This window comes from Neophocaena asiaeorientalis, unplaced genomic scaffold, assembly GCF_003031525.2.
Source record: "Neophocaena asiaeorientalis asiaeorientalis breed wild unplaced genomic scaffold, Neophocaena_asiaeorientalis_V1.1 scaffold275, whole genome shotgun sequence".
Taxonomy (NCBI): domain Eukaryota; kingdom Metazoa; phylum Chordata; class Mammalia; order Artiodactyla; family Phocoenidae; genus Neophocaena; species Neophocaena asiaeorientalis.
Window position 1 is genome coordinate 2,754,077 of NW_020173679.1, and position 24,951 is coordinate 2,779,027.

General features: G+C 55.8%; 1 protein-coding gene across 10 annotated transcripts in view; it reads right to left on the bottom strand.

Moving 5' to 3' along the window:
• ARHGEF10L (Rho guanine nucleotide exchange factor 10 like) overlaps window positions 1-24,951 on the bottom strand; it is a 158,517-nt gene that overhangs the window by 3,343 nt on the left and 130,223 nt on the right. For all 10 annotated transcript variants that reach the window (XM_024749717.1, XM_024749721.1, XM_024749715.1 and 7 more), the window contains one exon: window positions 6,501-6,675. In XM_024749717.1, coding sequence (XP_024605485.1) covers window positions 6,501-6,675 — 175 coding nt within the window. The remainder of the gene's footprint in view (window positions 1-6,500; window positions 6,676-24,951) is intronic.

A 24,951-nucleotide genomic window follows, 5' to 3' on the forward strand; every position in this document is an offset into this window, starting at 1 on the left:
GAGTAAATGAGCCAATGATTGTAAATCACATAATCCAGTGGCTGGTACATGGCACTCACAGGTAGGGGCTGTCTGCCATCCTCGCTGCTGTTCCATTGCTAACAATTCCGGTCAACGGGAATGGGCATGAAGGAGGGGCTGGGAGCCCACTCCTGCCCCTCCAAAGGGCCGTCTCACTTCTGGCCTGAATCCTTCTGCCCAAGGACAGGATTATTCTCTCCTCAAATTCAAAGTCATGCCATGACGTGAAGTGATGCTTAGAACAGGGGGTTCTCAAGCTGGGCATGCATCAGCACCACCAGGAGGGCTGATAACTGAGGGGCAAACCCCAGAGGTGAGCCCCCAAACTGCATTTCTAGCAAGTTCCCAGGTGATACCGATGCTGCTGGGCCCGGGACCACACTTTGAGAAATACTGCTTTGCAGTTTCCAAAGCACTTCGTATACCTGCCCTAGCCTGACATCAGCCTTGCAACAGCCGAGAGGTACGCAAGACCCGGATGCCGTGCTCATTTTCCAGACAAGGATATTAAGTTCCAAAGAGGTCACCCAGCTGGTGAGTGCGGGGTGGGGAGTGGGGAGGAGCAGAGCTCAGGCCTCTGCCGCTTCTCACAGCCTGATGCTTTCACTGCCTCTCTACTCGAGCAAATTACTTGAGTTCCATACCTGTAGGTGTATGGGCTTCCTCTGCAGAGCAGGGTCTCAGAGCAGAATGGTGTGGCTCCATGGTCACCCCAGAAGGAAGGTTACTGTCTTGGGGTTCACACAGCATTTCCTAACACACTGGTCTATACCATCACCCGTCCATTCACTCGGCACCCCAGCACATCCCCAGGACCTACTGTGTGCAGGACGCTGCACTTGGTGCTGGAGGCACAGGGGGAACCACGCACACAAAGTTCTGCTCCTAAGGAGCAAACGTTCTAGAACTTTCTACAATAATGGAAAGGCTCTCTACCACACTGTCCAGTTCGGTAACCATTAGCCACATATGGCTACTGACACTTGAAATGTGGCTATTGGGACTGACGGGCTGAGTTTGTAATTTCTTTTAATTTTAATTTTAATGGTAGCTACTGTACTGATGCAGCCCTGGGAGGGGAAAGAGGAAAAGAAAACAGAAACAAGGAATATAGCTACCAGGCAGAGGAGTGAAACGGGGCAGTGAGGCAGAGAGCGGGTGGGAGGATGCCAGGGTTTTGTGCCTTACTCTGCTTCCTGGGGGGATGGGGAGGCTGCATCCAATGACAAGGAGGCGGCAGCCAAGCCAAGGCCCAAGCGAAAGCCCTGGAGGCGGCACGTGCAAAGGCCCTGTGACGAGATGAGCTCGCAGTCTGTGGAGGACTGAGCCAGTGCAGCTTGGGGATGAGGGCTCTGCGAGACAACGGGGGGAGGGTCAGAAGAGTGGATGGGCCAGGGCTAGGGCTTTGACTGTTCATTCCGAGCGTGAGGAGGTGCCACTGGCAGGTCTAAGCAGGGGGGTGATGCACCCGGATTTTAGAGGAGCATGTTAGCTACAATGTGACGGAGGACTGGGGTGATGGGGGGAGCAAGGAGACCAGCAAGGCAGGGATGGTGGCATCTGAGACACGGTGGTGGCAGGGAGATGGTGAGAAACCAACAGGTTAGAGACAGACCTGCTGACAGACTGACGGGGAGCGGGGAGGGGAGAGGAATCAAGGACAGTTCAGAGTTTTTTGTCTCAAGCAGCTGGGTGCATGGCAGAGCTGTGGACCGAGACCAAGGAGGAGCAGGCTTGGAGCAGGAGTCCAAGTTCAATACCGGATGTCGTTTGAGACGCACATTAGATACCCAAGTGGAGCTGTCAGCAGGCAGCGGGATATAGGAGTCTGGCGACATGATGCAAACTCAGCGAGTCTTATTCATAGTGTTGATTCAATGTGGAAATGGAAGCCACAGTGGGAAAAAAGCCAGTTTGTCAGGGGCTATTTCACAAACAGTATCTGGGTTTGGGGGAGCTGGGACTCTTCCCCACATCCTCATCAATTCAGAGAGTGTAGGCTCCCAACCACTAGGACAGCCTCAGAGGACAGTCCAGCCGTGGGTGATTCTAGCCCTCGTGAAATCAGAAAGTGCAGGAGGCTCTCACGTCACCACCTATCTTCTCTTCTTGGCTCTGCTCAAGGTCTGTAATTCCTCTATTTCTCCCTTTGCTCATTTACTGTTTGCCTTCCCAAATGTAAGCTTCCTGAGGGCAGCAGCTTATCTGTGTCTCAAAGTTGATTCCCCAGCTCCTGGCCGAATACCCTGGTTCACGGTAGACACTCGAAAAGGACCTGTGAGTTCAGATCTAGAGAACAAACTAGTGGTTTCCAGTAAGGAGAGGGACCGGGGGTGGGGCAGGACAGAGGAAGGGGATTAGAAGGTACTAGCTACCAGATATAAAATAAATATGCTACAAGGATCTATCGTACGACACACGGAATATAGCCAATATGTCATAGCAACTATAAATGGGGTATAACCTTTAAAAATTGTAAATCACTGTTGTACACCGGAAACTTATACTGTAAATCAACTGTACCTCAATAAATATTTTTTAAAAGGACCTGTGAGTAAATGAGTGAATGAGAGAATGAATGAATGAAAGCAGAGAAGTGAGTAAGGACACAGGTGTTGCTGTCACTTACCAGCTGCGTGAATCAACAAGCCACTGTCTCTCGTTGTTCACTGAGTATTACAAATGTCCCTTGCTCGATTTTATGATTATTAGCAATATTATATATGTATATATACACAGGGAGTATGTATATAAATATATATGTCTATACACACACTATAATATATACACACAGTGGAGCACAGCTTTTGGCCCATAATATATAATCAAAAAATGGAGGCTATTAGGACAATATTTGTGATTATTAAAAGGACCTAGTCTCTTGGGATCAGCTCCATCAGAGCCAGAAACCCACAAAAATAATAAAAGCCAAGAGACGGAGCAGTGGCAAATGTTCCATCTCACACGCCTCCCCTCCTTTTCCGGGGCCCCTGAGGCCTCAGGACCAGCAGGAGACCATTTCCTGATGCCCCTGCCTCCCCTCGGCCCCCACCGGACTGCAGAAACCTGGCAAACAAAAGGAAGGCAGCAAGAAACCAAATGAGATGGCAGAATGGAGAAATGACTTCATCTGCAGACCTCATGCCGAGGCCCTTCCTCCTCCCACTCTGCCTCGAGGAAAAGAACAAGGCCCTTCACAAACAGAACGAAAGGAAAAAAGAAAGTCTAATGGTGGATAAATATTTTATCACAGAGACTTAATGCAGCAGCGTTCAACTCACCCAAGCCATCTATCTGGAGATATACAACTTTAAAAAGCTCAGGCTCTCAGAGAACATTTTATTAATGATCTGTCTAGTTAAGAGGAGGAGGGAGTTTAGGTTCAAAAATGCATTAATTCCAGTTGGGGACGCGAGTGGAGGAAAGGGGTCGGGGAAAGGAAGCGTGATGAATTTTTAACATGCCCTTAAAACATATCCGCACTTAGAGGAGGAACAAATTTATCAGTAATTACACAATTATTTCATTTGGTGGGATGGGGGAAGAAAAAATACCTAAAAGCCTTTTAAAAATATCTCTAATAAAGAATTTAAGAATCCTGCTCTTTTCTTCTGCCGGGGCACAGTGTAGGGTGGATTTGATGCCCCCCTCCACCCAGGGCTGGCTCCTCTTGGGCTCACGGTGTCCCGGCCAGCAGGGGCCCGGGCTCCCCAGTGTTAGGAAAGGTCAGGCCTGGGGGAAGGAGGCCCAGGACAGTAACTCCTCGGGAACTTTGGGAAGCCCTGAACGCAGGAAGCTCAGCCTCCACTCTGACGTGTCCAGGGCCCAGCTCCGGGAGGTCGGGCAAGCGGACAGGTGGCTTCTGTCTGTGCCGATGTGGTGGGAGGGGCCCTGACTGGAGGGTTGGGGGGTGATGCACGGCCGAAGGGGACCAGTGCAATGAGGGGCAGGGACTGCCATGAAGATAACGATGGTGGACGATACCATCACGCACTGGAGCCGGGGACCGTGGGGCGCTGTCCTCACCACCTCAGGTAAGGCCCACACCTGCCCTGAAAGGCGGGGACGAAAGGTGGGAGAGGCTCCCCACTTGCTTCCGGTCACAGAGCTGGAAGGCGGCAGAGCCAGGATCCCAGCAGGGCCTGTCTAACTCCGGGCTCTGGTCTGCCCTACGAGCTCCGACTCAGATCTCCGGCCCTCGCTGTACAGATGGGGAAACGGAGGCCCGGGAAGGGGGAGGCCACCCAGTGAGAGAGCTGTGATTCGGGTCCTGGCTCTGGCCCCTCAGCGGAGTGACCTGAGGCCAGTTATTTAACCTCCTGAGCCTCCGTTTACCTGCTCATGAAAGCCAATGTCCTTTCTTCTTTAAGGGTAACTGCAAAGAACAAGTCAAGACAGTGGACGTGAAAATGCATCTTAAACCCACAGTGGGGTCGGAGTTGTGCAGCGGGAGCCTGCTGGGCTTCCACCTGCAGTGGCTCTGTCCACAAAGCCTGCCTCTGACTGCGTGATCAACTTGATTCTTTCTCTACTCTCCACCATCCCCACAGATAGACTGAGAAGATGCAAAAGGCCCATAAGATTATCTATTTCTTCCACTGTTCCACTAGCTTGAAATAACTTAGCTATCAGCATAAATGTGGAAATATTTCTGTGATACTGAGAAACTTTTATTGTAGTTAAAATAGATTTACCTCATATATAAATACTATGAAAGACAATGAAACTAAAGCTAAAAAAAGGAAGGAAGGGAGTGAGGGAGAGAGGGAGCGAGGAAGGACCCATAACATAGGTCTCCCAAGCCCCTACCCCAGACCCCAGGAGCAGGTTAGGAAGCCGTTTATTCTCCTCATGGATGCCCCAGACCTAGGCAAGGCGTTTTCCCATGCCTGACGCCATTTATCCTGAGCCAGGAACCACTCTCCATCCCACAGAGGGACCAGAGGCTCCAGGAAGCAAAGAGACCTGCCAAGACCCGACAGTGGCCAAGCCAGGACTCTGGCCACCTCTGAAAACATCTCTTCCCCCGTTACACCCAGCGGGACTCTGAACTGAGTCCGACCTCATGTGACTCCCTGTCCTGCCTCTGGCCACTTTACCCTGATGAACAAACCTCAGTTTCTGCATCTGTAAAACGGGGACAGTGAGCTCCTGTACGTACAGCCCTTGGGACCTAGCTCACTGTAGGGCTCCTGGCAGGCTGGCAGCCACGAGGTACTACTGCTGTTGTTGTTGATCTTGTTGTTAGTAATCAGCCCCCACTCCACCCCCCTTGGCCGCTTCCAGCCTCTGCCATGGCCCATCTGCCGAGCCCCTCTCACAGTCAGCTCCAGGTTCAGCCTGCCACGCCTCTCTGTTTCCCTGGCCCTGGGGCCCTTCGGTGCCCCCAGCTGCTGCACCCAGCCCAGTCGGCTGAGCTTGAACAGGACAATCCCCACACCCTCCCAGACCAGCCCCGGGTCAGGGCAAGCCCTGAGGGCTGCTCTAAAGCCCGCTGGGGGTAGGGATGGACCCTGAGCACATGTCTGCCCTGGCTCCCAGCACAGCCCACAGGGATCTGGGCGGCAACTGGGGCAGCAGACAGTATGGGAGATGCCTGGAGCCGATTCTACGGACGCCTCGGCAGATGCCCGGTGGCAGCGGGGGTGCTAGGTGAGCTCAGATCTTAATCCTCTCCGTGGGTCTCACAAACAGCTCTGCAGGAGGAAGCACGGGCCCCAAGGGGATGATGTCCAAGGTCTTCACCCTCCCCTTGCCCCAAACCTGAAGGCAAACTAAGGGGGACAATTGCCTTTCTTTAAAAACCTCTAAGGAGAGCTTCCCTGGTGGCGCAGTGGTTGAGAGTCCGCCTGCCGATGCAGGGGACACGGATATGTGCCCCGGTCCAAGAAGATACCACGTGCCACGGAGCGGCTTGGCCCGTGAGCCGTGGCCGCTGAGCCTGCGCGTCCGGAGCCTGTGCTCCGCAGCGGGAGAGGCCACAGCGGTGACAGGCCCGCGTACCGCAAAAAATAATAATAAAAAAAATAAAAATAGAAACCTCTAAGGAAAGAGACCCTTAGTTGACCTTCTCTCTTTCCCTTAGCCTTATTCTGAAGGTGATTTGAGGCAGAACTGGGTTTTTGGTCAACCTGAGGAGCGGGAGGTATAGATGAGCCTGGCTTCCTGCCCAGCGTGGCTTTTTAGCGGCCGCCTGACTTGGGGGAGTCCCCTAAGCTCAGAGCCTGACTTCCCACGAGCCCCCGTCTGCTGTGCTGTGATGACAGCCAGAAGGGCTTTGGAAGGACAGGCCTGGGTTCAAATCCTGAGCCCACTGCTTCCCCTCTGGGAGGCCCAGTTTTCAAGGCTGACGAAAGGCTGCCTCAAGGGTTAATGAGATGGGCTGGGCTGGCGGTGGAAACTGCTTCCCAGATGTCTGCTCCCTCCCTCCCTTCACAGCCCCAGGACAGCAGGGCATGACGGCCCAGCAGCAGCCTCACCTGGCAGCAGGAAGGTGGTCCTGGTGGCGATGTTGATCTCCTGCAGATGCTCCAGCGTCTCCGTGTGAAAGAGGCGGATGGAGGAGCCGGAGGAGAAGGCCATCCAGACGCCGCTGCCCGCCTTTACCATGTGTGTCACACTCACGGCCGCGTCCTGGTGTGCCTCGAAGCTTTGCTGCGGCACAGAGGGAGGGCTGTCAGTGCTGGGCGGGGCCGGCCAGCGAGGCCTCTGGGAGCCAAGCTAACCCGGCCTCTGCCTGAACCCAAGTCAGAGGGAAGAAACCTCAGAAGCCCAGCAGTGCTGTGTCGGTAAACATTTTAACAACGGGCGGGGGGAATCCTGGTGTGTTGTGTCTGCTGATTCCCGTGGTGTAAATACTTCTAACATGGCCCATCTCAAGCTACCCACGTGACAGCACCGAACGTGGAGCAAGGGAAGACAAGCGCACACCAGGCTCTACCATGACGCTGATGCAAGGGAAAGACAGAGCTGCAAGTCTACGGAAGAGGAAGTGACAGCTTACGTATATAATCTAAAGGTCTGAAGGCACCAACAGAACAGAACTCTCGGGGAAGGCAGGTGGGTGGTGTGAGCCAAACCCTCATCTTCACTGCAGGGAGGCAAGACATTATGTCCAAAAACTGATAAACCCAGAAACAGTGGAGCACACAACTGAGTCACAAGAAAAGTGCCCGGTGGATTAAAAACAGAACAGGTGAAAGTATTTTCTTCCAGGAAGCAGGACTGGAGACGGGGAGTAGGAAGGGCCTTTCCAGATAAACCATTATGTGCTATTTGATTTTTTCTTTACAGTTTTAAATAAAATTTTGATCTTTAATAAAAAAGGGCTTCCCTGGTGACACAGTGGTTAAGAATCCACCTGCCAATGCAGGGAGACACGGGTTTGAGCCCTGGTCCGGGAAGATCCCACGTGGTGCATAGCAACTAAGCCCGTGTGCCACAACTACTGAACCTGCGCTCTAGAGCCCATGAACCACAACTACTAACGCCCGAGCGCCTAGAGTCCATGCTCCACAACAAGAGAAGCCACCACGATGAGAAGCCCGCACACAGCAACGAAGAGTGGCCCCCGCTCACCGCAACTAGAGAAAGCCCACACGCAGCAACAGAGACCCAACACAGCCAAAAATTAATTCATTAATTAATTTAAGAAAAAAAAAAAAACTCTTACAAAGAGAGGAGATAAACATCAGGCTTCCCATCTACTGCCAGAGAGTCTAAGTTCCTTAGCTGGGCTTTCCAGGCCTCAGCTCTGCCCCAATTCCCACCTCTCCTGGCAGGCTCCCTATGCTCCAGGCCAACCAGAGCCCGGGCCTGGAGGGTGCTCAGGACGCACTATGCGGCCACGCCTCTGCCCTCGAGATGGCCTGTCTGCAGTGTGCACCACCCACTGCCCTCCTGGGAAAAGCTTTTCACCATCCTCAACCGTGAAGCCCACTCCAGCCACCCTTGCACCGGCCACTTCCTCTGCCTGCCACATTCCAGCCTGACAACATCTACTCCACTCTGGCCCTGCTCGGCTGCCTCCCACACCGGTCCAGGCCCGTCAACACCCTCCCTGTTCAGCATAGGGCCCACTGCACAGTGAAATCTGGTCAAAGAGCGAATGGATGGATGCTTGAATTCCAGCCATGACATTGAGTTGTTACTTAAACATCGACAACCCCAGCGCACCAGGCTAGATAGAGGCCCAAGCACTGGGGACAGTCAGGTAACTCTGGTGCATCCACCCGGTGGACTGTCCTACATCTATTCAACGTCATGTTTACAGAGACTGTGTGATGAACGTAGAAGAATGTGAATGTTATAGCAGTAATTGCAAAAAGAAACAAAAGCAAAAGGCCACATTCAACACTGGGGGAGGGGAAGGGGCAGGAGAGGTGAAACCTGCGCACTGAGGATTATCCCAGGGCCGTACCTGCTGATTTTCCTCCTTTCCAATTGTCTGATTTTCCTTTTTTTTTTTTTTCTTTTTCTATAAAGAGCAGATCTTGGGTGGAAGCCCAGGACAGCAGGAGGTGTTGGCCAGAACATCAATGTGGAATCAGGCCTGCGGTTAAACCTCATTTCCTCAATAACTTTCCAGGTCTGGGCCTCAGTCTCCCCATTTGTAGATGGAGGTTGTCATGAGAGTTATAGGGACTCCTGGTTGAGGGATAGCTTAGCACAAACCCAGTTCCTAATACGGCCTCATTCATCCAACAGATGTTCTTGAGCCCCTACGATATTCCTGGCGTGGGTCTAGGTGCTGGGAATATAGTGATGAACAAGATAAAAAAGGGGCCCACAAAGTTAAAACAAATAAAGATTACTCCCAATGGTAAAAATACTGGGTGCCAATAAGATTGGGTGACCAGAGAAAGTCTCTCTAGGAGGTAGTATTTGTCAGAGATAATAAAAATGTGAAGGAATCAGATCTGGGATGGGGGATGGGGGAGGGGAGAGCATGTCAGGCAAAGGGTACAGCAAGTGCAAGAGCCCTGGGGCAGGAATGAACTTGCCGTGTTTGAGAAACAGAAAAGTGGTCAGTGTTGGGGAGCACGGTGGCAAGACAGAGGTGGGAGAGGGGGTCAGGGGCCAGATCACACCCGGCAGCCCTGAAGTGCACGGCGAAGAGTTTAGATTGTATTCAAGTGCGGGAGGGGGCTGAGCCTGGTAAGTGACAAATTCAGGTTTACCTTTGAAAGAAGTTCAGTTCGAGGGCTGTGTGGTAGCGGGCTGGAGTTCTGGGCCTCGCGTGGGCTTAGCCAGTGACAAGTGGCAATAAAAGGACTCGGTTTCTTTTGCCGCTGTCACACCAGCCCCGGCTCAACCCCAACTCTATCCCCGTTCAAATCACTGGAGGTTTCCCACCGAGATAAAGAAGCTGGGGCAGGGGGCTCTCCATGGGGAGCCAAGCCAATGAACTCAGTGCTCACTCCCGATCAGAACACGGGGCCCAGGCTTCCCTGGTGGTGCAGTGGTTAAGAACCTGTCTGCCAATGCAGGGGACAAGGGTTCGAGTCTTGGTCTAGGAAGATCCCACATGCCGTGGAGCCACTAAGCCCATGCGCCACAACTACTGAGCCTGCGCTCTAGAGTCCGCGTGCCACAACTGCTGAGCCCATATGCTGCAACTACTGAAGCCCGTGCACCTAGAGCCCATGCTCTGCGACAAGAGAAGCCACCGCAGTGAGAAGCCCACACACCGCAAGGAAGAGTAGACCCCGCCCGCCACAACTGGGGAAAGTCCGCGCACAGCAACGTAGACCCAACGCAGCCAAAAATAAATAAATTAAAAAAAAAAAAAAAGAGAACACGGGGCCCCGTGGAGGGCAAGGCTGTGAGACGGCTGATGAAATGGCTTTTTCTGAGCCAGTCCCTGCAGGCTGAGCTCTGCGGTCCAGGTGGGGTGGCCTGACGGACGGGCTGGGGGGGTAGGAAAATGCAGGGCCCCAGAGGAAGGGCCCCGGGCTGCTCTTGGGAGGCAGGGTCCCAGCGCGCAGCTCACCCCTGATGGGGGGGCCCCTCGAGCAGAAGCTGCAGCTCCCTCTGGGGCAGGAGTGCCTCATCTCCTTCAAAGTGGGCGCTCCAGTGGTGAGGAGGGGGTCGCCCATCAGGCCGGGCACACTCAGAGGGCAGGGAGCGATTTCCTCCCTCAGACTGGGGGCTCAGACTAGGGCCTCCCGGGGGGGTGTCTCTGGTGCTTCTTCCTTGGCTCCCCTCCCGTGCCCCGGTGAAGGCCCGGGCGCTGGAGGCTCAGCCAGGCAGCCCTGGGATGTGGGGAGAGGACCGGCCCCCTCACAGCCTCCACAAAGCCGGGCTCAGTCTGTGCAGCACAGGGCAAGGGGGGGCACGTAAAAGTCTCCGGCCTTTCGCTCCGCAGTCTACTGCCCACTGCCCCGGCAGTGCTAGCCGGCAGCTCCTTTCCGGAGAGAAGCTCTCCTTCAAGGAAAGAAACCGCTGCTGGGGGTGAGGGGTGGTTATCTTCCTGCACCAGCCTGCATTCAGCTTTCCTAAAGGCTCAGACCCAGGCCGAGCCCATGGTTACAACAGGACACCCCCCCCCCACCCCCCGAGGCGGGCCTTGCTGGGAGAGTCCAGCCGAGGAACCACCAACCCCCATCACAGATGAGACCCTGAGGCCGGATCCGCAGTCCCGCAACGCCCGCCGTCAACGAGCAGATGGCTGAACGGATGGGGCAGCGGGATGGAAGGGGCACCCAACGTGCCTCGTCTGCAGACTTTCCCAAACACCGGCACGCACGTATTTGCACATGAAAGCACAGACACATAGATACCAACAGGAAGATGTGCGCAGGCTCACACACGTGCAGCAGCCTCCTGCCCGGCTCCCGAAGGAAGGTCAGAAGCATTTCCTGCCTCCGAAAAAGCCAAACCGCACTACAACCGAGAGACCTGGGCCCACGGAAAACTGCACCTGAACCTGCGTGCTGCCGTCAGACTCTCATTAGAAGAGAACTCAGGGCTTCCCTGGCGGCGCAGCGGTAGAGAGTCCGCCTGCCGATGCAGGGGACACGGGATCGTGCCCCGGTCCGGGAAGATCCCACATGCCGCGGAGCGGCTGCGCCCGTGAGCCATGGCCGCTGAGCCTGCGCATCCGGAGCCTGTGCTCCGCAACGGGAGAGGCCACAACAGTGAGAGGCCTGCGTACCGCAAAAAAAAAAAAGTCAGCAGTGGACATCCTGGCTCATTTCTCCAGAGGCATAACACGTCTGTCTCCAGGCCCAAAGGGCTTTGCCCAAGGCCTGTGCAAAGCTGCCAAGTCCAATGGTAAGGCAAGTGGGGGTGAGGGCAGGGATAGGTGTGAACAGGGGCAGCTCCAGCCTCCACCCCTCACTCCTCAGTTATTCCTGGGCTGCCAGGACCCCTCCCAGCACCAGGAGCCTGCTGGAGGAAGCCGGGTCTGGGGCACTGGGGCTGGGCCTCCTGGGCATGCAGGGCAGGGGTAGGTGGCACCCTGGCATTGTGGGTCCCCCAGGAGGGCGGAGGGAGCTGAGCACAGCACCCCTGGGTGGGAGCAGGCGGCAGTGAGGCCCAGCCCTGGCTGACACTGGGTTCGGAGCTGACAAGCATGCATCTCATTTTGTTTTCCAAACATGGGGTGTTTGCCTGCCCAGAGCCGGGGAGGCTATCAGCTTATCAAGCTCTCCTCTCCTCCCAACCAGGATCAGGTGAAACACTGCCCACCTGGCACCCCAATTCCAGGCCATGGCTCCCCATTCTCACCTCTGGACCCCTCCTCTAAAACCTGGCCAGCCTGGGGGGCCCAGGAGTGGGGGGACCACCTTACCATCTAAGAGGCCTCTACCCCCTGTCCCTGAAGAAGGCCCCCTGCCCCCCTGCACAACCCTCCTCTGGGCCCCAGAAGGCCTGATACTTCCTGCCCACTCGGCCCCTATGGTCCAGGCATGGCTATTTACCGGCTGCTTACCTTGCACCAGGAGCTGCTCTGTTAGGATGATAGTCTGGACAAGAGGTGTGCACACAATGGCCCTCAGGCTACACCAGCCTGCCGCTGGTTTTGGTGAATCTAGTTTTATTGGAACATCGTCACACCCACATAGAAAAGAATCCATTCAAGTAGGTTGGGAACTCAGCACTCTGACTACACAACCTTGGTCCTTGTTTAAGGACAAAAAGATCCACAGAAAAAATCCTGAACTTTACTTAGTAAGCTTGGTGGTGGGAATGGAACAGGCACAGTGATTCTGACACTACACAGCGTGACTGAAGTACACTGATGTTATTATTGGGAACCAGGGTAAACAGCAAGAGTCAAGTGTAGAGTGAGAAGTTAGGGTAGAGCTCTATGACCTTGGACTTGAATTAGAGGTATCAGTATGAACTTGAGATTTTTCTCCTGGCTCTGTCCACTGAAAGTGTCTGGAAGCAATGACACCCTGGCAGCAGGGAGCACACCACTTCTTGATTTCCAAACACCATTCCCCACGAAAGGGAACCCTGGAGAAATGGCTGATAAGAGCAGGGGAAGTACCAGATGAGCCTAGAGCTTCTCTAGAGGCAGACAAGCAAGGAAGTGCTCAAGAATGATGAGGAAGTGTCCACAGGACCCAGAACCCAGCACCAAGGGGCCCCTGGTGTGCAAATCGGAGACAATTTGAACATCAAAAGTAATAACAATGGTCCTGGATGATAGCACACTGGATTTTAAAAATACTCTTTGAATTTGCAGTAGCAATAAAGGAGGAGGGTTAAGTGGGAGGGGAGGAAACTCCTCTTTAAATAAAGTTCGTAGTGAAAATTCACTGAGGAACAGGATATTCTCCCATTTTCCAAGAATCCCCCACAGTAATTACAAAGGAAAACTGGTACCTTTACTAAAGATGGAGAGACCTGGCAGACTCCCACCTTAACCAAGTGATGAAGGATGGGACCAGCCTGCATTTCCCGCTTCCCCAGGGATTCGATAGGAAGGCATGGCTTCCTGCACCGAATCTGGCCAAATACTCCAATCTCATCAGGAGGAAACAATGGGGCAATTCCAGCTGGTGGGACCTATGAAAAGACACTGGCTTAGATCTCTCAAAAAAGTCACTATCATGGAGAGAAAAAAAAAAAAAGGAGAGGAATTATTCTAGATTAAAAGGAGACAAAAGAAACATGACAACCAAATGCAAAATGTGTTCCCAGCTGGATGCCAGAGGTGGCAACGGGCAGTAGCTATATTTTGAAGACAACTGGGAAAACGGGCCCATGGTCGGTAGATTGATGGGCACGGTTATGCTACTGAGGTTATATAAGGGAGCCCAGCTGAAGTATTTACGTATGAAGGGCAATGATGTCTGCAACTAGCTTTTAAGTGAGTTAGCCCCCAAAGGTGTGTGTGTATATGTATAATATGGGAAGAAAATTATGGTAAAATGTTAACAGTTGGTTTACTAGGTGAAGACAATTTGTGCATTCATTGTACTATTCTTTCAACCTCCTGTAGTTTGAAATATTTTAAATTAAAAAGTTGGGAGTCAGGGGAGTAAAGTTATTTTTCAAAAGAAAAGGTTGGGGCTTCCCTGGTGGCGCAGTGGTTGAGAGTCCGCCTGCCGATGCAGGGGACGCGGGTTCGTGCCCCGGTCCGGGAAGATCCCACATGCCGCAAAGCGGCTGGGCCCGTGAGCCATGGCCGCTGAGCCTGCGTGTCCGGAGCCTGTGCTCCGCAACGGGAGAGGCCACAACAGTGAGAGGCCCTCATACCGCAAAAAAAAAAAAAAAATGGTTGGTTGCTGGAGGGGAGGGCCCGGGCCTGACTCCCGGCTCCCAGCTCATCTCTGGCAGGGTCACTGGGTCTCCTCTCTCATCTGCCAACGGAGATACAAGGAGAACCTGCCTTACGGGGAGCTGGGCAGTTCATGGGACGGGGCCAGCACACCGTAAGCGCCCCACGCACGCGGCTGTGGGCAGGAGCGGGTTGGGGAGCAGGGACAAGGCAGCGTCCTGCAGCCGCCCACGAAGCCCCGTCCCCTTCGCCCTCTCCCAGCAGCCTCACAGCAGCCCTGCGGCAGACATTTGCTCAGAGGGTCTCAGGTGAGTAATCCCACCCCAAGTAGTGCTGACACAGCCCAGCCTCAGTCTTACAATATTTATGTGCCTCCAGGTGATGCTTCTGGGCCTGGTTTCCATAAATTCCTGGCGTGAGCAGCTCAGCACTCAAAGTCATTAGAGCTGCGATAACGCCACGGAGCCGGGAAGGGATGCTGGGGCCTCCGGGGGCCAGGGGCTGCCAAGGAAACGGCAGGAGGCTACCGCTCACTGGGCACCTACTGTGTGCCAGGCTCGCTGGGCACCTACTGTGTGCCAGGCCATACCACATCTGGTATTTCATCTTCCCAGAGGCCTTCACGAAAGAAGAGGGAAAGAGCTCAGAAGGGGACACGATGAGTCCAGGTGACCCGCCAGACACGGGCAGAGTTGGGGTGTGGGCCTGACCTGTGGACTCCAAGCTCCAGGCTTGCCCCCGACACCTTCATGCCAAGCTCCCCAGCAGGGTGTGGGCGTGAAGGGGCTCTTGCCTCCTACTCGCTGCTCGGTCACCACAATGAGCTGGCCTGGGAGGCCCGGTCATGGGCCAAGAGACCATCCACGGAGCGCTCACCAGCACTTTGCCAGCTCTGGCTCCGCTTAGTATCCCTGCAACCTGGGATGAGGACACCACCCTTCCATCCTCACCTAACAGGCAGGATGCCGACGCTTCGAGAAAGTGGCGTGGGGTCACTCTGCCAGCCAGGGGACAGGCTGAGGATTGAGACCCAGAGGTCATGCTCCAAGCCGCTGCACTGGGCAGGCAGAGGAAGTCTTTTAAAAGACAATTAGGACACAACTCCCTTCTCTTATCTATCTTATTCTTACCAACATTTTACAGCTGAGAAAACAAATTGAGAGGCTGAGTGCCGTTCACAAAGTCACTGTGCTTGGAAAATGGGGGGAAAGCCAGGATTCCAGCTTAGAGTGACCCACTCGTCCCAGTTTGCCCAGAGAGACCCCAGTTGTAGCACTGGAAGTCCAACTCCTTGTCTGGACGAAACGGGACAGCTGGTCACCCTAATGGGACTCCAAAGCCTACATGTGACCTCTCAGCCATGGACAGACATCTTTGTGGGGCTCCGTCCAAAGCTTAACACTCTGCCTTCAGAATCGGACCTCCTCCAGCGGGGAGGCTTAAGATGTGGCATCCACCTCTACCTCTCACCAGCAAGTCAGTTAACACCTCTGGGTCTCAGTTTACTCATCTGTAAAGTGGGGGCGAGGCCATTCTTGTCTAGCAAGAGACTTAATTGGGTGCTGGGCTCTCCTGGCTCAGGGCCACCCCGGGAACCTAGAAGGGACAGAGGGAAGGATGACGTCTCTGCCCTAAGAGTGATAGCCAGTCCCAAACTTGTCTTCAACAACCCATTTTGGAATTGATTGTGCAAAATTTGGTGTGTTTGGTGCATTTTTCTAGAAAGATGATCAATAGTTTTTGCCAACATCTCAAAAGAGTCTGTAAACCACTCTTGCCCCCCACCGTCAAGTTAAAAATTCCTGCACTGAAGCTTCTTTATCACTAGGCACTTAAGGAGGTGGGCACAGACCCTCCTTGCCACCCACCACACCCAGAGCAAGGCCCACAGAAACCGCCACTGCAGGGATGGTTGTCCTGCTGTGGCCACACCAACGTTTTGTCTTTGAAAACAAAACTTCAGTATCCCGTAATAAACTACAGTGGAAAAGAAAACAAAGCAACCAACCAAAAAAAACTAAACCAAACTGACATCCACCTGTGCATCTGGCTGAAAAACATCTCAAAGTGTGGGCTATAGATATTCTCCCCGTTAGTCCTATTTAATTTCCTTCTGTTTTCTTCAATTATACAAGCCAGCACATGCAGTGCAGACACCTGAGGAGGGAGCCGGACTGCCGGCCACCTGGGGCCACCGAGCACCCTGGCTGTGGGTCTGCTCCAGCCTTGCTCTGGACTAGCAGGTGCCGGGCTGCACCGGGGTCTGCCTGGTGCCTGTCCCTTCCCAGCACCACAGGGACCCCGGTGAAGACCAAGCAGGAGAGCCGGGGACGTGTAGCTCGGCACCTGTGTGCATCTGGGCCGCGCTCACCACAGCTCAGCTCAACTCTGGGAGCCCCCGCCGGCCCCGAGATTTGGTGGGACCGCGCGCGGAGCCTCTGGTCAGATGAGGAAACCGAGACTCAGAAGGGGAGTGGCCTGTCCTGGCAGTAGTGGGGCCGAGCTCGGCTGCCTGGCTCACCTTCAGTGTGACATCACTGTGGCCTGAGGTCATCTTGTCACCTGCCTCCTGCTTTCGAGAGGTATTGAGGCCATGGGCTCAGGACCAGACCATCAGGGTCTGGGTCCCAGTTCCACTATTTCCTGCCTCGGTTTCCTCAACTTTAAAAGGGGGGGGGTAATGAGGTGACCACCGGCATAAAACTGTTGTGAAGGTTATACGGGTCGCTACTCACAAAGAGCTTGGACCAGCCTCTAGGTGAGTCTCGATAAGCGTTAGCTCATGAGGGGGGGGTCTCTGTCAGCCCCGTGACCCCCTCACCACACCCACACCAGAGCGGCAGGTCCAGGGGGGTGGGGGCCGCTGCTGGAGCCCAGGGCCCTGCACAAGGACTGGAGCCCCAGCCAGTGCAACACCTGAGCTGGGGGCTGGAAGAGCCAGGGAAGAGGCAGACTGAGTGGTCAAGCTGAAGCAGGGCCAGGTGTGATGGAGCTTTGCTCTAGAAAGAACCCCCGTGGTGGCTCAGCATTGCTTTCCAGCTCCAAGGGGCAGATGGCATTACACCTGCCGACCCTGCCCCGAGCGAGCCTGTGTGGTGCAATTCCAGGCACCCACCCAGCCCTCCACGGCCCCCACCCCTTCACACGGAATCTGCTCAGCACCTGTGGCACCTGCTTAACCAGAGGGGGGCCTCCTGCCTCGTGACGGCCTGGGCTCCAGATTCCCCTTGGGCTCAGCAGCAGAGGTGAGCAGGCTTGGCCAAGGCGTCTTCCCTGCCATCCCGCTCAGGGCACGAGTGAAAGGCTCTGCGGAGGGCCACCTCTCGGACCAGGCGCAGATCCACACCCAAGGCGCTGGGGAGCTGTGGCAGCCATGTGAGAGATCAGGGTGACTGTCCAGAGCGGGTGGGAGCTGGGGCTGGGGCCAGGGGATAATGGAGAGGGGGGATTGATTCCAGGCTTGACCCAGGCCCTCAGATCCCAACAGGGTGCCGTCAGCACTCTCAGATCACAGACAAGGACCTATATGACATTAATATACTCGACCTATTTCCCTCTCTCTCGTGTGCACGACCCATGTGCACTCACGTGCACATGTGCTCGTGAACACAGGCACTGGAGTCACAAGCACCCTGAGATCTGGGCTCCACCACCTACTGGGGGAGCGGGATCCCTGTGATCCTGAGCAGGTCCTGTAGTCACCATAAAACAGCGGCTCAGCCTGCCCGCCCTGCTGACTCCTCACCAGGCAGAGAGCCCTGGGAGTTTTACGTACATCACGCCACTTAGTCCTGAGGTAGGTTCTGTAATTATCCCCATTTTATAGGTGGGTAAACTGAGGCAATAGGTGGTGGAGCTGGGGGTCAAAACCAACCAACCTGGCTCCCGAGCCCACACTGACCATCAGCTGAGTCTGCTCAGACCACAGCAGGGGCAGCCGGCAATGCGTCTCAAGGTTCCCACCAGGCAGCCCCTCCCCCAGCCCAGCGGCCAGGCTTGCGAAGGCCATGACATAACCACCACGTGCACCCTAAGCACCGGGCACTGGCCTAAGCCTCTCCCGGCGTGACCCCTCCCAGCCTCCACTGTATTAAGGCCCAGCCCAAGGCCTGACATTCCGTGGGTCCGTCCGTGGCTCCCTGTGTTTTTGCCAAACCCCAGGGGATTGGACAACTGCTCCTATGGTGTCCCCATCCCTAATCCTGCAGCAGGGCTCAGAGGGGAGAGTAACCATGGTGGAGGGGAGGACAGACTGAAAGCCAGAGATGCTGCGGGACAGAGGCTCAGAAGACAGAGGACTGCCCACTCCCCACACCTCACCACCAGCGCCAACGTCTGCCCCTGCCCCATCTCCAGTCCCAGTCTCTTCTCTCTCCAACGTCCCCTCCCATCTGCCTTCCCTCTACCGTCTCCCTTTTCTCCTCCATGGTTTCACAGAACCTGTTCCCTGAGCCAACAGCTTCAAACAATTTTTTCTTTAACCGTGAAATCCTTTCATCAACCTAAATCTTCCAGGACGGGGGGAAACCAAACATCAGAGACAAGAAAGCCCTGAGCTCTTCTTGGTGAGGAGAGAGGAAGCCTGGAGCCCAGCCCCTTAGCCACCCAAGTCCCACAGGACGTCCCTTGAGATATGTCCCCACAACCCCCAGACCCCAGAGCAGAGGCAGCAACCGTGGCCCTGGACCACTTCTGACCCATCGGTGCCCCCCCCCAGGAAAGGAGCCCCACGGGATCCCCAAATCCACCCCCCACATTCTATCCTTCATAAGCTTCCTGAAAGGAAGACCTTCTGAACATCTAACCTCAATTCTTCAGGCTACTAGAAAACACTTGCACTCCTTTGAAACTTGTTACTTTCCTCCTGGGAAGTCTCCACAACCTTTAGAAAGTCGAGTTCTCGAGTTTCACCTGCCAACTTTTAATTAAAGAAAGAAAAACAGGATGACAACAATAAAAATGACACACACACTGAAAAAAATTCAGAGAAAACTGCTGAACTGAGCTGACTCCATGGAGTGTCATGACTCCTGATCCACAAGCTTGGGTGACCTGAACAACAGGGCTCTGGGCCTTGGAGGCTCCCTGGACGCCCGAGGACTTGGTGCATCTTCCCACGCTCACACCAATTTGCATACCATTACCCAAGAATCCCTGCGCCTGGATTTCGCTTTTGCAAATTCCCACCTGTTTCGTGTCATAAATAAGATAGGAGACAGAAAACTAATACAGCCCAGTGATGCATTATTCATGCCACGTCACACTGTTATGATAGATTTACAACAGCTAACACATGCAAACTAAGTTTGGGCACTAAACGTGAAAATTAAGGCTGGGGGGGGCGGGTGTGCTTGGGACGGGCAGGGGGCTATCTGGGGTCTGTTGGTGTCCAGGGAACCAGAGAAGTTTCTTCTCTGACGTGCTTAATGACAAAAAGCATGAGTTCCGGTATCAGAAGCCAGCACCCAGGCACCGGGGTGGTGGCAGGGGGCGGCGCAGTCGGGGCAGACGATGCTGGAACCCCTACAAGGCGGGACTATTGACAACACGCACTTGGGGAAGCACCCGTGCTCAGCACCGAGCTCTGGAGCTGGTCAGCTCTTCTGCCCACCCTGGCCACACGCTCCTTACACACTTAGATCCACCACAGACAGAGCCCACTTCCCTGATGGAAACGTCTTCTCTCTCCACAACCTTTCACTGAGCACCCACTATACATCAGCCTGGTCTTGGCACCAGGAATGTGGTGGGAGCCCACCAGGCACGGTCCTGCCCTACAGGGCCTCGATCTGGCGAATCTGATAATCGTGGCAAGTGCTGTGGAGAAGGGCCCAGTGCCGGTGCTGTGACCCACTGCACATGGATGAGGGGCCAGACAGGCTTCTCCAGGGTGGGGCGCCGGGGCCCAATGAGAAACAGCTGACCCGATTAACCCTCACAACAGCCCTGTGGAGTGGGAGCCGGGCCCACGGCCCAAACCGGACGTATCTTGCCCTGTGTTCCGGCACTTTCCAGGCGGGGCTGGGGGAGCCTTGGTCCCAGGCCTGTACTTCTGCAATCACACCCAGGAGGTTCTGGGAAGAAAGGGGGTTGCCTTGGAAACGCCTGAAGGCCGGCGCAGGGGCAAGTCAGAGGTGGGACCTGGGCCCTCGTGTGACACAGCTGTCCTACCCGCATCTGTCCCACCTGCCGAGTCCCTCTGCCCAGCGGTGGTGGCTGCTATCGAGTAGGACCCACCCCTCCCAGCCTCAAGACCCTCTGACCAGCCCTTTCCCCAAATTCCTTCCCACCTCTTTTCTGGTGTAGCCTCCTGGCCTGCTTCCTCCAAGGTACTTCTCCATCTGGCACCAGCGCCCCAAACCTCCTCCCGCCCAGATTTTCAAACATGTAAGGCAGCAGCCAGCCCCCATCTCAACCCACCCAACAGAGGAGGGGGTCCCTGCACGCTCCCACCAGCACCGGCTGAGAAGCTGGTGCAGCGCCCAGCCCTGGGATGCGCTGGTAAACAAAACAGACCAGGTCCCGTTTTCATCTGTTTCTGGCCGGGTGGGTGCAGAGGGACAACAGCAGTCCTGGAGACAATTTCAGACAGTGACCAACGCTCTGATGACAATAAAGCCACTGACGGGTCAAGACCCTGACTGGGGGTGGAGGTGACTCTGGTGGAGCCGCCAGCGCAGGCCCCACTGAGGCCACGGCAGCTGAGCCGAGACTGGGGGATGACAAGCAGCTGCCCGAGGGACAAGCTGTGGGCACAGTGGCCCTGCCCCAGGCAGGGGGACAGCAGAGGCAAAGGCCTAGCGGTGGGAAGAAGCCCGGCATGTTCAGAGGCCAACAGAGGGGCCAGCGGGGCTGGGGAGCAGAGGTCACAGACCACAAGTCGAGGGGCTGCTTTCTAGCTGGCATCCCCATCTGCACAACGGGCCCAGCTGACCCCTGCGGCGACGCGAGGATCCAATCGCATAAAGCACACTCACAGCCCAGCCCCTTCTCCAGCACCCCTCCCTGTCGCCACTGCCCCCCGCCCCTAAGCCGGGGTGGCGGAGATCACAGCACACGCTGCACTGGGGAGCAGCCTTGCCCCGGTGCCCTGGCCAGGCCGACTCGGCAGCGTGCACCCCACAAGCCGAAGGCCTCCTGTTGGCCTGGCGCTAATTCATTTTTTTTTAATTAAGATGCAACAGTCATCCCACAGCCGACTTCCCCTCCAGCGATCAGTTAAAATGAACTCCAGACAACTGGATTAGACTTTGAAGGTGGCGATCCAGATAATGAACATGGTGGATGCGGTGTTGACACAGGCCCTGGTGAGCTCCATTATTATTGAACAGGCCTCGCTGCTGCCTCTGCTGGGATCAAGGAGCTGAATAAGCAGTTGGTGGGCAAGCATCAAGCCCAGAGACAGACCGCGGCACCGGCTCCGCAGGACGGGCTCGGCAAGGTCAGGGGCTGCCGGCAGAGGCCAGGTGGGCCTGATGGAGACGGCAGCTCAGAGACTCCTCCCGGGGAGCCGTCCACCCCCATCCCACACAGCACGGGGCTGGCTCTGCTCGGGCCTGGCCCTCAGTGCTCTCTCTGCTCAGGGCATCCTCCCCGCCTCCCCTCCCCCTTCAGCAACACAGCTGACTCACCTGCCCCGCCCAGGTCAGGGATCCTGACCTCCAAAAACCTCCCCTGTCCTGTCCCTCCTCCCCGTGTCTGGAACCCCTCGCGCCTCCCCTGGGTTCCCACCAGGCCTGGGCCTGCCCCCTCGCCGCACCCCACAGCTTTCCTCCCACTTGGCTGGCACGGACCGTCCTGGGTCTGCTCCTCATACTGGACTCCGAGCTCCTGATGAGCTAAGAGCAGGTCTCACTTGTGCTCACCCCCCTCAACCCCCTGCACAAAAGGCCTGCAAATCAGGACATCACCTTCCATCTGTCCACCACGACCATTTACTATCTACTTAGAGTGAATACCTGCTACGTGAGCTACGTGAGCCAGACGGACATGGGGAAATGAACAGGGTGCAATCCTTGGCCCAGAAGATGTGTTGGTGGAAAAAGCAGGCACTTAAACAATAACACTGCCCGAGAGTGACACAGGACAGGACAGAAACTGCAGGGGGACAATGCAGCTCAAGGGAGACCGAGCCTCTGCCCACCCAGGCAGCCAACACGGCAGTTAAGATTGCCTCCGTTCAGAACTCAGTCGGAGGCCTGAGTTCAGATCCCAACTCTGCCTCCTTCTGGCTGTGTGACTTTGGGCAAGTCACTTAACCTCTCTGAGACTCTTATTTCCTCATCTGTAAAGTGAAATAATAATAGTACCCATCTCACAGGGTGGTTTGAGGATTAAACGAGCCAATACATGTAGAGCACTTAACCTCATGCCTGGTCTGCACTACACACTCAATACATGTTGGTTATTATTACTTCCTGGAGAGTGGGAGAAGCAAGGGAAAGGACCTTAGAGTTGACACAATCCCTGGATGAACACTCAACGTCTGTGCACTTGGGCCAGAGCCACGCGACCACACTTTGGCTGACAGGACACTCCTGGGCCCCTGGCGTGGAGCCCTCGGCAGCTCCGAGGCGCTCCAGTCCCCACAGAGGTTCTCAGCTCTGGGGGAGAGTCTAGCACGTTGCTGCCACTAAGCAATGCCTCTCGTCTGAGCTGAAGCACGCTGCCGCTGCAGGACGTGTGCTGAGCCCCCGGCACCCCTTCAGGACCACAGCCGCCTGGACAGCAGCCCAGCCTACAGGCCGGTCCTCGGGTCGTCTGGCCACCAAGCCTAGCGTGGAGCTGCCGGCTGGGTCCGGCGATCATTAGCAGCAGCGAGACAGAGCAGTTCCCAGAGCCCCGGCACAGAGAAGGCTTCCTCTTTCCCAAGCAGCAGTGAAGTGAGGTTTTATTAAATATGCATGGCGAGGGCTTCCCTGGTGGCGCAGTGGTTGAGAGTCCGCCTGCCGATGCAGGGATCCTCCATCCAAGCTGTTTCCACCCAGTGCCCTCCCGACGCCTTCCAGGTATGCAGAGCAGGGCAAAGGTCATATTGATCCCCTTCTTAAGGACAGCTGGTCCAGAACTAATCTTCAATCATCGCAGCCTCACGCTCCGAGGGACAGTGGGGCTGGAGTTGAGCTGCAGGGCCTGGGTGGGACTGCATGGCAGCTGGTGAGTGTCGAAATCGGGCGAGGGCCTCGCCCGGGCCCCATCCTTCCCTTCGTCCGTCTGTCTCAAGCTCCTAGGACAGCTGTCAGCAGAAGGAAGCCTTCCAGCCAGTGAAGCGAGGGGACAGCAGACCTGCAATGTGGACACACACCCCACACCCACCAACACCACCGACTCTAAAGGAGCAGCTTGATTTCCCAAACAAACCACATATACGGCAATAAGGACTTAAGTCAGGCAAACAATTACCACAATAACCGATGCTCATCCAACACTTAGTATGTGCCAGGCGCTGTGCGAAACAGCCCTTTATATAAACCCTCCCATTGAGTCCTCTTGTAACTCTACACAGTACTGCTGTCATCCCATTTTACAGATGAAGTGACTGAGGCCCAGGAAGGCCCAGTGCCTTGTCCAAGGGTGCACAGCCTGGCGGGGCAAGGATCTCCCCAATCTGAAGCAGGCTGCCGGCGAATCGGTCGCCTCCAAGGGAGTGGGGTGCCCAGCAGACCCGAGGTGGGCATGGCCGGGACAGGGACAGGGCCTCTGTCTTTGATGATGCCTCCCAATTCCTCCCCCTCTGGAAAGTTTCGTAGCCCTGGGAGGGGCCGCCTGGGGGCCCAGCTTTCACCAGCTCCTCAGGCCCTGCTGCCCACACCGCCTGCCCCAACAACCAGCAGCCACTTTGCTCCCACGGGCCTGTGGTTTCAGGGTCCTACGGCCTCTGGATCCTTCCTTAGAAGATTCTTCCTTGAAAACAACTCTTAGCTCACATCCTGCCTCCCACTTTCCTCGGCTGCCTTCTGCCTCTCCTGTACCGTTTCCCCTGCTGGCAGCATTGAGAATGTCTGCTGGCCAACAGGGAGCCCACAAAGCCTGCTCCTTCCCGCCTCGTCCGCACTCTGCTTTCGGCTTCTTCATGTTTCTGGGCTCACTTTTCCCATATGGGGAACAGAGGGCAGGCTGTGTCTCCCCCATCAGACTAGAGGCCCCCAGGGAAGAGCTGTGTCTCCCCTAACAGACAGGAGGCCCCCCCAAGGGCAGGGCTGAGTCTCCCCCATCAGAATGGAGGTCCCCAAAAGTAGGGCTGAGTCTCCCCCATCAGACTGGAGGCCCTCCAAGGGCAGGGCTGGGTCTCCCCCATCAGACTGGAGGCCCTCCAAGGGCAGGGCTGGGCCCGCTTCCCTCTCACCGCTGCCCTAAGCTGGGCCCCAGTGCTCGGCTGCTGGCTGAGTCAGAGCCTGTGCAGGCTGCCAGCCGAGAAAGCTGGGAGGGCACTGGGCCTGGCGTGGTGACAATGCAGGGATGCTTGGGCAGGGGCTGCAGGGGGGCCTCATCCTTTTTCCTGACAAATGTCTTGAGACCCAGGTCAGTTGGGGACCTCAAAAGCCCTGGGGAGCCAGTCCCCACTACTCACCCTCCTCTCAGAAGGCCGAGAAGGTGACAGGCCCTTGAGGGAAGTGACAGGGCAGGGTCCGGGGCAGCAGGGAAGCCCCCAAACAAGAACCAGGGGCTGGGAAGGGAGTCTGTGGCCAGAGCTGCTCAGGGCTCCCCGCCCCTACTCCAGCTCTGCCTGGGAGAAAGAGGACCAAGAAATCCAGAAACTGGAGTGGGGGAGGCAGCAGTGTCCTTCCTGCTGGCATCTCCCCGGCCCCTCCCAGAGCCCACCCCCTCTGTCCAGGCCCAGCCCCGCCATTGAGGTCAAAGGTCCTGGTCCTGTTCAAACAGCCCCTCCAGGGTGGCAGCCCAGGCGTCACCTTTAGCCCCCAGCCCTCTTCTCCTCAAAGGTTGATTATAGTTCAAAACCCAAATCCTCTGATTCTGCCCACGGTGCTGCCTCTCACCCCACCTCCCTTTCCAGCACCCACAAGAGCCACTAATCAAATATCTCCTGGCACTGGCACTGACCAAGCATTATCTCACTCAGCGGCGAAAGGACCGCAGGGAAAGGATGCTTGTTCCCCTTTCACAGATGGGAAAACTCGTGTTCACAGACGGGGTCCCCCAAGGCCCCCGCAGGTGAGTGGGGGAACTGGAAGGCA